General features: G+C 38.7%; 1 protein-coding gene across 1 annotated transcript in view; it reads left to right on the forward strand.

The window, feature by feature from the left end:
• Positions 1 to 14,568, forward strand: part of EPB41L5 (erythrocyte membrane protein band 4.1 like 5) — a 334,801-nt gene that overhangs the window by 102,300 nt on the left and 217,933 nt on the right. The window contains exons 7-9 of the mRNA XM_042780516.1: positions 4,172 to 4,292; positions 5,073 to 5,160; positions 6,082 to 6,170. Of these exons, the coding sequence (XP_042636450.1) occupies positions 4,172 to 4,292; positions 5,073 to 5,160; positions 6,082 to 6,170 (298 nt within the window). The remainder of the gene's footprint in view (positions 1 to 4,171; positions 4,293 to 5,072; positions 5,161 to 6,081; positions 6,171 to 14,568) is intronic.

Here is a 14,568-nt window from a genome sequence, read left to right on the forward strand (position 1 = left end):
TGCATAAGCAGCCCTTCCTTCTCCCATGATTTTTCTCTCCAGGGCGTGTGTCCTTCCATCTTCTTTTGATGTTTCCTGAATCATTTAGTATTTTGGCCATTGAATCTTTCAGTATTGCAACTCAAGGCTTGAATTTTTTTTCAGTTCTTTCAGGCTTGAGAAATGCTGAGCATGTTCTTCCCTTTTGGTTTTCTAACTCCAAGTCTTTGCACATTTCATTATAATAATTGACTTTGTTTTCTTAAGCTGCTCTTTGCAGTCTTCTGTTCAGCTCTTTTATCTTGTTATTTCTTCCATTTGCTTTAGTTACTCTACTTTCAAGAGCAAGTTTCAGAGTCTCTTCTGACATCCATTTTGGTCTTTTCTTCCTTTCCTGTCTTTTTAATGACCTTTTGTTTTCTTCATATATGTTGTTCTTGATGTCATCCCACAATTGTTTTGGTTTTCAGTCATTGGTGTTCAGTGCATCAAATCTTTTCTTCAAATGGTCTCTAAATTCAAGTAGGATATAATTAAGATTGTATTTTGACTCTTGTGGTCATGTTTTAATTTTTTGAGCTTCAGCTTGAACTTGCATAAGAGCAATTGATGGTCTGTTGCACAGTCAGCTCTTGGCCTTGTTTTGGCTGAAGATATTGAGCTTCTCTATCACTTCTTTCCACAGATTTAGTTGATGTAATTCCTGTGTATTCTGCCTGGTGAGGTCCATGTATGTAGCGGCCGTTTATGTTGTTAAAAAAAGATATTTGCGATGAGTAAGTCATTGGTCTTAAAAAATTCTTTCATGTGATCTCCAGCATTATTTCTGTCACCCAGCCTATGTTTTCCGACTACTGGTGATTCTTGTTTGTTTCCAACTTTCTCATTCCAATCACCAGTAATAGTCATTACATCCTGATTGCGTATTTGTTCAATTTCAGACTGCAGAAGTTGGTAAAAATCTTAAATTTTCTTGTCCCTGGCTTTGGTGGTTGGTGCAAAAATTTGAGTGGTAGTAGTATTAAGTGGTCTTTCTTGTAGGTGTATGGATATTATCCTATCACTGACAGCATTGTACTTCAGGACAGATCTGAAAACATTTGCTGTGACAATGAATGCCACACCATTCTTCTTCAATATGTCAAAGAATTTAAAGATTCAGAGTTGGAGAAACAAACAAAACTATTTTCATATAAGCTAACTAGTAGCAATATCCAACTCTCTTGTTTTAGAATATTGCCTTGTTCTTCCATTTCAGTGCTTTCCTTCCTTTCCATGTGTAATTTTTTTCCAGTAAAAATTGCAGTAGTCAGTTTGATAATTCAAGAAATGTTCTGATTGAACCTTCATCTAATTTTCTTTCTTTGACAAAAATGAAGTGATACATGAGTAAATCGTTGCTATAGCCACATAGTTTGCTTTCTTTGGTCTTATTTTATTTGTAAATATAAATCCGTGAAAGAAATAGAGCATATTTTAAAGTTCCTCATGTTATTTTCAAGAATTAATAAATAAATCTATTTTCCAATAAATAAAGACTAATGAAAAGCTCACTCTTGTATGTCAGTTAAATTCATCAAATATTGTTAAACTTAGGTTTTTCCTGTAAAAAAAAAAGATATTATAGAAGAAATCTGTATCATTCAGTCTTTGTTTACAAAATGACATGTTTTTATTGGAGCATCTATTTATTTACACTAGATTAAACTAATATTTATTAATTGTATAGACTATGCTATTTTAAAGATTTTTGACTTATTCTACAATTGTCCCTAACCCCTTTAAAATCAGTAATATTTACTTTCCATTGTATAGATCATAATGAAGCTAACTTTTTAGGTGTTACATTAAGTCTAATACTTTTTGCTTATTTTAATTTTCACTTCCACTATTTACGAAAACATTTTTTCTTTTGATTTGTTGTTGTTATGTGCCATCAAGTTGGACTGACTCATAACGCTTGGTAATTGAGGGAAATTTCTGTACTTTTAAAATTTTACCACTAATATAAATTACTACCTTTTTGTCTCCATCTACTTTGTTTCTGGACAATTGTCCAACTCTTTGAGAAACGGTCAGTGAAAAAGGGAAAGGCCCTCAATGAGATGGATTGACACAGTGGCTGCAATGATGGGCTTAGGTATGATGAGGATTGTGCCACTGGTGCAGAACCAGGCAGTGTTTCGTTCTGTTGTACGTAGGGTCAGTATGAGTCAGAGTCAACTCAGCAGCACCTAACACTACCACCACCACCTTGTTCTCTGGAATTTATTTTCTTCTGCAGAAGGTCATATAGATGCTACCTTGGGAATGATAGACCTCTGCTGTCATCACGATCAGAAGTATATAACTGCACTCATTTTTTTTTTTTTTGCAAGAATACTTTTTACATTTTATATTTCCTGTATGAAGTTGTTAATTCTAAAACTGTCAGAGCTACTGAAAAGCTATCATTTTCACTAACTGTATTACACCATTTATTGCTTTGTGCCTTATTTCTGTGCCTTATTATGTAGGTTCCATTTGGCCAAAGTGTATGCTTCTTGAAAATAGGATTTTTATACATACTTGTATGTTTTGATAAAACAGTTTGACACACATGCTCAATAAATACTTACTTTCTGATTCATACATATGACTCTGTTCTCTCTTTTTGCCTACTTATTTCCTTCCAATTCAAAACTCTTTCCTACTTTCTTTTTTATCCATGGAAACTTTATTTCTATGACTCGTCCGAATTTCATTGTGTCTTCAGCATAATTGTTTACCCATCCTTACTAATTCCTGAGGCCTTTAGGAATAAATTTGTGAAGTATTGCTCCCATCTTCAAAAATGAGCTTGTTATTTCTCATTTATGATTTATATTTTGTATCTATTAAAGTGATTTATTAGCTCTCCCCACTCCCTACCCCTCGATGCATGCGCACACACACACTTTCAAGGTCAGGTTTTTCTTTACTATTTTTGTATATGTCCTGAGTGACATTATGTAGCTTATTTGGTTTGTTGCTTTTGAAAGATGTTGTGATTCAGACAAAGGAACAGTTTCATCATTGATGAAATGAACATGATAATACCTGTTTTTCAGGGTTGTGAAGTTAAATGACCTTTTGTCTTTAACATGTCCACTGGGTAGAGCAGGTGCTCAGTGAATAATGAGCTTTTACCATTAATCTCAAGCTTATTGTCATGTATTTTCTTCTTTCCCTAACTGGATTTTTCCATCAGAATGCAAATATTATAATAGAAATAATATATTTTTTTAAAGAAAGTTTAAATAGTATAGAAAATTAGATTTTCTATTCCTCTTTACCTCTAAACTCATTCAGAGATACATGTTTCAGTGTATTGTCAGTTTGTGTACACAGATGTTCTTTTCCTTCTACTACTTTCTAATTTTCCTAGTTATTTTTCTCTAAATTATTTACTTAGAATTAATCATTTTAAGTTATGGGAGGACAGGTAATATATTTTATGATATATAGTATAATGTTCTGTGCATATAAGTTAGATATTTAATGTTGTTGTTAGCTTCTGTAAGTCTTGTGCCACACATGGAGAATCCCATGTGTGCACAGTGGAACTGCTCCATAGGTTTTCAATGCAATTCTTTTTCAGGATTGCTGAAATTTTTATTCTTTATAAGGTTACAAAGTATTTCTCTGTGGAAATCTAGAAAGAGATTTTCAAAAGGGAAGAGCTATAAAAATATGACTAAATTAAGAGAAACTAGTTCTATTGAGTTGATTTAAACTAATGGCAACCTTATGCATGTCATAGTACAAGGTACTCCATAGGATTTTCAATGGCAGATATTTTGGAAGTAGAGTGCCAGGCCTTTCTTCCCAGGTACCTCTGCTTGGGGTCCAATGGCCAGCCTTTTGGTTAGCAGCCAAGCCAGTTAACTGTTATACCAACTGTGGAATAAATTAAGAGAAAAACATTTAGTTAAAAATACACCACCAGCAACAAATATGTGATTTGTGTACATAGACTGACAAGTCTTAAATCTAAGCTAGTTTTATTATGAGGAGTGGTCTTAATGTAAGAATTTCTAATAATTAATTAAATCATTTTTATAATCTTTTTTTAAGCAATTTTTATGTATAAAATGGATTTTTAGGAAGGATTTCCGGTAAATAAACTTATTAGTACTAACAAAATACAACTTTGTGAAACTTATGTTTGTAGCTGAACTTGGTGACTATGATCTTGCTGAGCATAGTCCTGAGCTTGTATCTGAGTTCAGATTTGTGCCCATTCAGACTGAAGAGATGGAGCTGGCTATTTTTGAGAAGTGGAAAGAATACAGGTACTTGGCATTTGATTAAACTTTCTTTAACATCATCACAATACAGGTATCTGTCACTTAATGTCCATCATACGTTCTGTAAAATAGGACGTTTTGTGGTTTGGAAGTTGTCTGCTGGGCTCCTGGTTACAGTAGCCAGGGTATAGCCTACAGCCCTGGTAGCTCTTACTGCAGATGCACTAGCTGAGTGCTTTATTGACTCCTGCCCAGTGGTTGGCCTAGACATTTCCTACTGTGGATGTCTCAGGTGAGCACTCTGCTGAGATCTACCTTGATTTTGCTGCCTTCTCTGTTAATTTAGTTTCAAGAAAGCCAGCTTGCCCATAAGAACTGGCCTGTAAGGGAGGGGACGGTGTGTACCAAGGGCACCCAAGCCAGGCTTGGAACCTCGAGGCACATGCCTTTCCATTGCTGCCCTCCAGGAGTATACTCAGAAAATGCGGGGATTAGACCCACTGTGTTGTTCGAGCTGAAGGGGACTGGGGTTGGGGGTTTGGGTCTGGACTTCTGTTGCCACAGAATATGTGGCTTCCATGCTGTGCACAGCAAATGGGCATAAGTGAGATTTTGACTCAAGATAAGGGTTTGGTGTCCTGACACTCAGACACCAGGGTGCCCCAGCCTATGGATTTACGTACAGTTAATCGTTGCCTGAACACATGTTAAGTGACACATACCAGTAGTTATTTCATATTTGTTTTCTTTTGTTCCTATCCTTGGTATAGAATTAGTTTTATATATATTATTTTTTTCAATTAATTTTTTAAAAAAATATTTCAGAGGTCAGACACCAGCACAAGCTGAAACCAATTATCTGAATAAAGCCAAATGGCTAGAAATGTATGGAGTTGATATGCATGTGGTCAAGGTAAGCACTGTGTTTTGATGCTGTTTTTCTTTCAATTCCTTTGAGACTCATGGTGACTATGGAATTTTTCAAAAAGAGGTTTTTTTATATGCTTAACTATGCAGTTAGCGTAAGCTAACATTGGGTACTTTTTAAAAAAATTTTTATTGTGATTTGGGTGAAAGTTTACAGTGCAAATTCATTTTGAATACAGCATTTCATATACATTTTGTGTCATGACATTGACTGCAGTTCAGCATTGAGTACTTTGGATGTGTGAGTAAAAGAAATTGTAAAATACTGAATGAGTGGAATACCACAGAAAGATTCATTTTAAGAAGGAAGAGAAAAAACCACAATCCCAAAGAAGGATATGCTATTGCATTTATGCTGTTGTATATTTTTTTCAGTTGTGAAAAATATTGAAAAATAGTTTTTTAAACAGCTTTGTATTCTTTTCACTTAAAAGTCATATAGTTTATATCCTTTAAGCTCAGAGTAAACTCTGTTAAAATAAAATCAACTTAGAAAGCAAAGTTGAAATTGTGTAGCTTGAGAGGTGTTTTAACAGCTTGGTGTAGTGATTTAAATCATTCCTAGTTTAGCTAGATACATTTTCTCAGAGAGGCATTCTCACAATGTGATTTAAGTGGTAAATAAAACATGAAAAGGGTCTGAAAAGAACTCTCTTTGTTTTGGAAATATAATTGCCCATAACTCCACAGCCCATAACAACAGCAACAACTTTCACATAAGACATACTTTAAAATTCAAGTTTCAATGATAGAACTAAAAATAGGCATGATTTTCTTGAGAGAGTTATTTTGAATAATCATTGAAAATAGCTATGTAATTAATTTTATTCTATGTGAAAATTAAACAGTTGTGAGAAAATGTGAAAGTGTTTTGCAAATCTAACAAATTTTGCTTTCCCTAAATTAGGCTAGAGATGGGAATGACTATAGCTTGGGACTAACTCCAACAGGAGTCCTTGTTTTTGAAGGAGAGACCAAAATCGGCTTATTTTTTTGGTAAGCAGAGTTAATACCATAGATACTTATTATTTTATTATTATTATTTGATGAGGAAAAACATTTGTATCGAGATAATACATAAATTAGAGTTTGGAAAATCAATCATTTCTTGCCATAGCCCTACCTATTTTTATTCCTACTTGCCAGAGACAGATTTAGGTTTTTTAACTCTGCTAGCTATCTCTTAATAGTTATAAATACATGTTGTAATCTGTACATTATATATTTCTATATATAGTGAATGTTCATATGACCACTCTAAATTCTTCTGGATACTTTTCTAACTGCAGTAAAGTACTTACACATTTATTTCTTTCTCCACAGTTGTCTTACTCCCTATTATGTAAAAGAAGATGCTAGTAATAATCTCTCTTACCCTTTCCTTTAAGCTGTGCCTCGACTCTCATCCTTTCTGTATAGTTTTTTGTTTTTCCTAGAGTTCTTAGCTCCCCACATCCTATACACCTTGTTGTTGTTAGGTGCTATCGAGTTGGCTCTGACTCATGGTGACCCTATGTACAACAGAATGAAACACTGCCCAGTCTTGTGCTAGCCTCACAGTCCTCAGTCCATAACTGAGCCCATTGTTGCAGCCACTTTGTCTATCCACCTCATTGAGGGCCTTCCCCTTTCTCGTTGACCCTCCACTTTACCAAGCATGATATCCTTTTCTAGGGAATGGTCCCTTCTGACAACATGACCAAAGTAGGTGAGATGAAGCCTGGCCATTCTCGCTTCCAAGGAACATCATTCCAGCTGTACTTCTTCCAGGACAGATTTGTTAGTTCTTCTGGCAGTCCATATACTTTCAGTATACTTTGCCAGCACCACAACTCAAAAGTATCAACTCTTCTTTGGTCTTCCTTATTCATTGTTCAGCCTTCACATGCATATGAACAACAACATAAAAAAAAACCAAACTCACTGCCACGGAGTTGGATACGACTCATAGCGACCCCTCCTTGGGTTTCTGAGGCAGTATCACTATGGAAGTAGATTGCCCAACCTTCCTTCTGAGGAGTGACTGGTGGGTTTGAACCTCCAGCCTTCTGGTTAGCAGTAAAATGCCTTTGGCGCTAGAAAATACCATGGCTTGGGTTAGATGCACCTTAGCCTTCAAAGAGACATTTTTGCTTTTCAGTACTTTAAAGAGGTCTTTTGCAGCAGATTTGTCTTCTGCAGTATGTTGTCTGATTTCTTGACTGCTGTTTCCATTGACTTTGCTTGTGGAACCAAGTAGTATGAAATCTTTGACAACTTCAGTCTTTTCTCCATTTATTGTGATGCTGCTTATTGGTCCAGTTGTGAGAATTTTCATTTTCCTTATGTTGAAGTGTAATCCATGCTGCACACTGTAGTCTTTAATCTTCATCCATAAGTGCTTCAAGTCATCTTCACTTTTAGCAAGCAAAGTTGTGTTGTCTACATATCGCACTCGTCTGTCAGATTGTCATACTGTGGTGGCTTTGTGTTGCTGTGAGGCTGGAGGCTATGCCACCGATATTTCAAATACCAGCATGGTCACCACCCATGGTGGACAGGTTTCAAAGGAGCTTCCAGACTAAGACAGACTCGGAAGAAGGAAGGAGCCACCCACTTTTCAGAGAATTGGCCAGTGAAATCCTTGTGACTGTACCTCATACATACCTTTAAATTACCTGCTTTTGTCTGTTTTCTTCTTCTTGCGTTAAATGTTCCATTTTGAACTGTGTGCTTACCGGACTGTTTGTGTTTGTACAGCTTTCATCTTGGTACTTCCCTTTCCTGTTTTCTCTCCAAGGCTCCTGTGTCCTCTTCTGAAATTTTCCTTTCTTTTGCTTTTCTAGTATCTTAAAGTACCTGCCTAAGATAAGGATGTAGAAGATAAACTGTTAGAATCTTTGGATTGCTTAAAATGCTTGTATTCTTCTTCTGTGCTTGCTTGATAATTGTACGGGGAATGGAATTTCCGTCAAAAATTTGAAGATAGTCTTTCATTGTATTTTTGTGGTTAGGTGTCCCTGCTGCGGACTTTCAGAGAGACTTGAGTGGAACACCTTTAAAATTGCACTGTAATGTATGAAGAAAAGGTCCCAGTTTGGCGCAAATGGTTTGCACTTGTTTACTAACCTAAAGGTTGGCTATTCATAGCCACCCAGCGGCACTGCTGAAGAGTGGCCTACCAGTCAGCTTCTGTAAAGATTAAAGCTCAGAAAACCCAACACAGCAATTCTACTTTGTAACACGTAGGGTCACCATGAATTAGAACTGACTGCATGGGAGTGGATTTGAGTCTTGTTTTTTTTGTTTAATGAGTGAGGAAGGTAGGTTATTTATGTACCCACTGTTGTTGTTGTTGACCCGACTCATAACGACCCCTCCTTGGGTTTCTGAAGCGGTATCTCTACAGAAGTAGGATTGCCCAACCTTCCTTCCAAGGAGTGGCTGGAGGGTTTGAACCGCCAGCCTTCTGGTTAGCAGTCAAGTGCCTTAGGCACTATGCTGCCAGAGCTGGAATGTTAATACCTTGGCACTTCTAACTTGCCCTGTGGACAGATGGAACTTACTTTATGAACAAAGATTGCCTTTAGGGAGAGAGGCAAAGCATCTTCTATACCACTTCGTAAAATTGTTGTGAGGATTAATTGAGTCAATTAGTTGACTTAGAATAGTACCTGAAACTTAGTGGGCATTATGCATGTAAAAGGTCTCTGCCTTTAGGGTTAAGCAGCCCTGGTAGCATAATAATTGAGTACTGCTCCTTGGGAAAAAGACCTGGCAATCAGGTCTAGTAAGGAATATAGCCTAGAGGCATTTCTACTCTGTATTACAGAGTTGCAGTGAATCCACTGAAGTGTTTGTTATTTAAATAAATGCTAGCTCCTTCTCTTCCTCCTGTTATTTACTCTGTTACTTATTGTTTTAGTATAACTCTTAAAACAAGTTGTTTTACACTTAATATTTTATATAAATTATATTTAAAATTAGACTGAGTGACATTTTTTTTGATGTTGAAAGTTAGTAGAAATACAAAGTTTGAATGTGGCAGGTTGGTTAGGATTTTAGTATAGGTGAGGAGATAAATTGTCCCTTTTTTTTTTCAATTATTTTGAGTTTTGTTCCACATTGTTCTCCCACTCTATCCAGGATCTCCTATGGAATGGCCAGACTTTATCTCACCTACTTTTGTCATATTTTCAGAAGGAGGAAGTCCCTGGAGTAGGATATCATGCTTGGTAAAGTTGAGGCTGCTTGTTGCTTGGGCGTGGCTCTGTATTAATACTGGGGCCTGAGGTAGGCAGGCTTTAGGATTGGAGTCTGCTTTTCGCTTGGGTGTGGCTCTGTATTAAGGCTATGGCTTGAGGTAGACAGGCTGTGTCCTTGGAGGTTGCTTTCCCCTTGGGTGTGGCTCTGTGTTAAGGCAGGGGCCTGAGGTAGACAAGCCCAGAGCTTGGAGGCTGCCTTTTGCTTGGGTGTGGCTCTGTATTAAGGCCAGACTTTATCTCACCTACTTTGGTCATGTTTTCAGAAGGAGGAAGTCCCTGGAGTAGGATATCATGCTTGGTAAAGTTGAGGCTGCTTGTTGCTTGGGCATGGCTCTATATTAATGCTGGGGCCTGAGGTGGGCAGGCCTGAGGGTTGGAGTCTGCTTTTCACTTGGGTGTGGCTCTGTATTAAGGCAAGGGCCTGATGTAGGCAGTCCAGGGCTTGGAGGGTGTTTTTTGCTTGAGTGTAGCTCTATATTAAGGCCAGGGCCTGGGGTAGGCAGACCTGGGGCTAGAGGCTGCATTTTGCCTGGGTGTGGCTCTATATTAAGGCTAGGGCCTGAGGTAGGCAGGCTGGGGCTTTGAAGCTGATTTTCGCTTGGGTATGGCTCTATATTAAGGCAAGGGCCTGATGTAGGCAGTCCAGGGCTTGGAGAGTGTTTTTTGCTTGGTGTGGCTCTATATTAAGGCCAGGGCCTGAGGTAGGCAGGCCTGGGACTAGAGGCTGCATTTCGCCTGGGTGTGGCTCTATATTAAGGCTGGGGCCTGAGGAAGGAAGATGCAGAGGGGTTAGGAACAACTAAGAGAGAGGAACTTGTCTGTCAGTTTGTTGTTCTATGATAGCTTACATGTTGCTGTGAGGCTGGAGGCTATGCCAATGTATTGCAAAATGCCAGCAGAGTTACCAGTGGTGGACAGGTTTCAGCAGAGCTTCTGGGCTTAGACAGACTTGGAAGAAGGAAGAGGCTATCCACTTCTCAAAGAATTGGCCAGTGAAAACATTATGAATAGCAGTGAAACACTCTCTGATATATTACTGGAAAACTTTTTGAAAAGCCCTGAAACATTGTCCAACATAGTGCTGGAAGATGAGCCTATCAGGTCATAAGGCACTCATAATTTGAGGAAGAGCTGACTCCTCAGAGTAGTGGCAATCTTAAAGACAGTAGAGTAAAGCTTTCAGGACCTCTGTTGGCTGATGTGGCAAGACTCAAAATGAGCAGAAACAGATGCAAACATCCATTAATAATCAGAACGTGGAATGTATGAGGTGTGAATCTAGGAAAATTGGAAGTTGTCAAAAATGAAATGGGACACATAAAGACCGATAACTTCTAGGCATTAGTGAGCTGAAATGGACTGGCTTTGGCCATTTTGAATCAGACACCAAATGATCTACTATGCCAAGAATGACAAATTGAAGAGGAGTGGTGTGACATTCATGGTCACAAAGACTATTTCAAGAATACAATGCTGTCAGTGATAGGATCTGAAGTACAATGCTGTCAGTGATAGGATAATATCCATATGCCTACAAGGAAGACCAGTTAATACTAATATTATCCAAATTTACACACCAACCACCAAAGCCGTGATGAGGATATTGAAGATTTCTACCAACTTCTGCCAGCCACTCCTCGGAAGGAAGGTTGGGCAATCCTACTTCCATAGTGATACTGCCTCGGAAACCCAAGGAGGGGTCGCTATGAGTCGGGGCCGACTCGACGGCACATAACAACAATAACAACAACAACAACAACCAACTTCTGCAGTCTGAACTTGATCGAACAAGCAGTCAAGATGTGTTGATTATCACTGGTGACTGGAATGCAAAAGTTAGAAACAAAGAAGAGTTACCAGTTGTAGGAAAACATGACCTTGGTGATAGAAATAATCTTGGAAATTGCATGATAGAATTTTGCAAGACCAATGACTTATTCATTGCAAATACCTTTTTTCAACAACATAAGTGATGACTATATATGTGGAGTAAGGAAGCAGAGGCAGGGATCCAGATTAGGCCGGAGACCTAGGCCATGTCCCTCCCAAGTGGTGGGAATAGGTCTCCGCCCCTCCCAAGTGGTGGGAAAGAGGCAGGGATCTATGTAAGGGTAGGATGGGGACTGGGGAGAGGTTTTCAACAGCTAAGGGAGACACACTTGTCTGTCAGTTTGTCCCACTGTGGTGGCGTGTTGCTGTGAGGCTTGAGGCTGTGCCACCAGTGTTTCAAACCCAGCAGAGTTGCACATGGTGCACAGGTTTCAACAGCTTACGACTGAGACAGACTAGGAAGAAGGAGGAGGCCATCCACTTCTCAAAGAATTGGCCAGGGAAAACCTTATGAGTAGCAGAGAGACACCTGTCTAATACATTACTGGGCAACTTTATGAATAGACCAGAAACATTGTCTGATACAGTGCAGGAGTATAAGCCACTTAGGTCGGAAGGCTCTCAAAATAGGAAGAGCTACATCATCAGAGCAGAACCATCCTTAACGATATGGATAAGGTAAAGCTTTAGAGACCTCCATTTGCTGACGCGGCAGGACTCAAATTGAGGAGAAACAGCTGCAAACATCCATTAATAATTGGAACATGGAATGTACAAAGCATGAATCTAGGAAAGTTGGAAGTTGTCAAAAATGAAATGGAACACAGGAAGGTTGATATCCTAGGCATTATTAATGAGCTGAAATGGACTGGTTTTGGCCATTTTAAATCAGAGTCTACTATTCTAGGAATGACAATTTGAAGAGGAATGACATGGCGTTCGTCATCTCAAAGGATGTTTCGAGATCTGCTCTGAAGTACAGTGCTGTCAGTGATAGGATAATATCCATATGCCTACAAGGAAGACAAGTTAATATGACTATTATTCAAACTTATGCACCAACTACCAAAGCCAAAGATGAGGAAATTGAAGATTTTATCAGCTTCTGCAGTGTGCAATTGACCGAACATGCAATCAGAAAGTGTTAATTATCACTGGTGACTGAAATGCAAAAGTTGGACACAAAGAAGAATCACCAGTAGTTGGAGAATTTGGTCTTGGTGACAGAAATAATCACATGATAGAATTTTGCAAGATCAATGACTTACTCATTGCAAATACCTTTTTTCAACAATGCAAAAGGCGGCTATACACGTGGACGTTGCTAGGTGGAATACACAGAAATCAGATGGACTACATCTGTGCCAAGAAGCGATGGAGAAGTTCAGTATCTTCAGCCAAAACAAGGCCAGGAGCTGATTGTGGAACAGACCATCAACTGCTCATATGCATGTTCAATTTGAAGCTGAAGACAATTAAAACAAGTCAGCGAGAACCAAAATATGATCTTGATAATATTTCTCCTGAATTTAGAGACCATCTAAATAACAAATTTGATGCATTGAACACCAATGACTGAAAACCAGAGGAATTGTGGGATGACATCAAGAATATCATCCATGAAAAAAGCAAGAAGACATTAAAAAGACGAGAAAGGAAGAAAAGACCAAAATGGATGTCAGAAGAGACTCTAAAACTTGCCCTTGAGCAGAGAGTAGCTAAAGCAAGTGGAAGAAATGACAAGATAAAAGAGCTGAACAGAAGATTTCAAAGAGCAGCTCAAGAAGAGAAAGTCAATTATAATGAGATGTTCAAAGACCTGGAGTTAGAAAATCAAAAGGAAAGATCACGCTCAGCATTTCTCAAGCTGAATGAACTGAAGAAAAAAAATCCAAGCCTCGAGTTACAATATTGAAAGATTCTATGGGCAAAATAATGAGTGATGCAGGAAGATTGAAAGAAGATGGAAGGAATACACAGAGTCAATGTACCCAAAAGAATTGGTCGATTTTCATCCATTTCAGGAGGTGGCATATGATCAGGAACCAATGGTATTGAAGGAAGAAGTCAAAACTGCACTGAAGGAATTGGCAAAGAACAGGGCTCCAGGAATTGACGGAGTACCCATTGAGATGTGTCAACAAACAGATGCCCCACTGGAGGCGCACTCACTTGTCTATGCCAGGAGATTTGGAAGATACCTGGCCAACTGACTGGAAGAGATCCATATTTGTACCCATTCCAAGGAAAGGTGATCCTACAGAATGTAGAAATTATCAAACAATATCATTAATATCATATGGAATTAAATATTACTGAAGATGATTTAAAAATGGTTGCAGTAGTATATTGATAGAGAGCTTCCAGGACATAGAATGAGGGATATCATTGCTGATGTCAGATAGATCTTAGTTGAAACCAAAGACTACCAGAAAGATGTTTACTTATGTTTTATTGACTATGCAAAAACATTCAATTTTTTTTTTTTAATTGTGATTTGGGTGAAAGTTTACAAAGCAAAGTCACTTTCTATGCAGCATTTCACACGCACTTTGTCTCATGACATTACTACAATTTACCCAATGCAACAGCTCCCCTTGCACTTCCTCCTGATAGTTACCTCTTCCCTGTGTCCATCCCTCCATGCACTCCCCTGCCCCCTGAGCTGTCCCCCTGTGCATAAATAGCCTTCTCTCTCCCATGATTTTTCTCTCCAAGGAGTGTATCTGCCTTGGGTAAATGTTCAACTCCTATGCCTGTCTTTTTGTTTGGCTAGAAGCCACAGGTGTGAGTTCAATTCCAGACCTGAAGGGCAGCTAGGGGCCATAGTCTCAGTGGTTTGACCAGGCTCTATCAGACCAACAAACCTGGTCCTCCACCCTCCCCCCCCCCCCATTTTCTTTTTTTTTTTTCCCCTAAATTATTTTGAGTTTCATTGCACTTTATTCTCCCTTTCTATTCAGGATCTCCTACATGGATCCTCCTCCAGGTGGATGACGGTGGTAGCCGGGCCCCATCTAGTTCTTCTGGTCACATAGTTGTATAGGCTGCACATTGCATGGTGTACCAGTCATGAGGACAAGTTGTTTCCATGAATCTTTGGTTTTCTTCATTCTTCTTTGCTCTGGATGAGGAGAGACCCATCATTGGATCTAGATGGCTGCTTGCAAACTTTTAAGATCCCAATTGCTACTTGCCAAAGTAGGAGGTGGAACAATGTTTTGTGCAGTATGTTATGCCAATTGAGCTTGATGTCCCCTGCAACTATGGTCCCAAGCCCACAGGTTCAACTACTCGTTTCCTCTGAGTAGCTGGCTATG

Source organism: Orycteropus afer, unplaced genomic scaffold (assembly GCF_000298275.1).
Source record: "Orycteropus afer afer isolate SDZICR_OR568_19922 unplaced genomic scaffold, OryAfe1.0 scaffold00004, whole genome shotgun sequence".
In the NCBI taxonomy this organism is placed as follows: Eukaryota; Metazoa; Chordata; class Mammalia; order Tubulidentata; family Orycteropodidae; genus Orycteropus; species Orycteropus afer.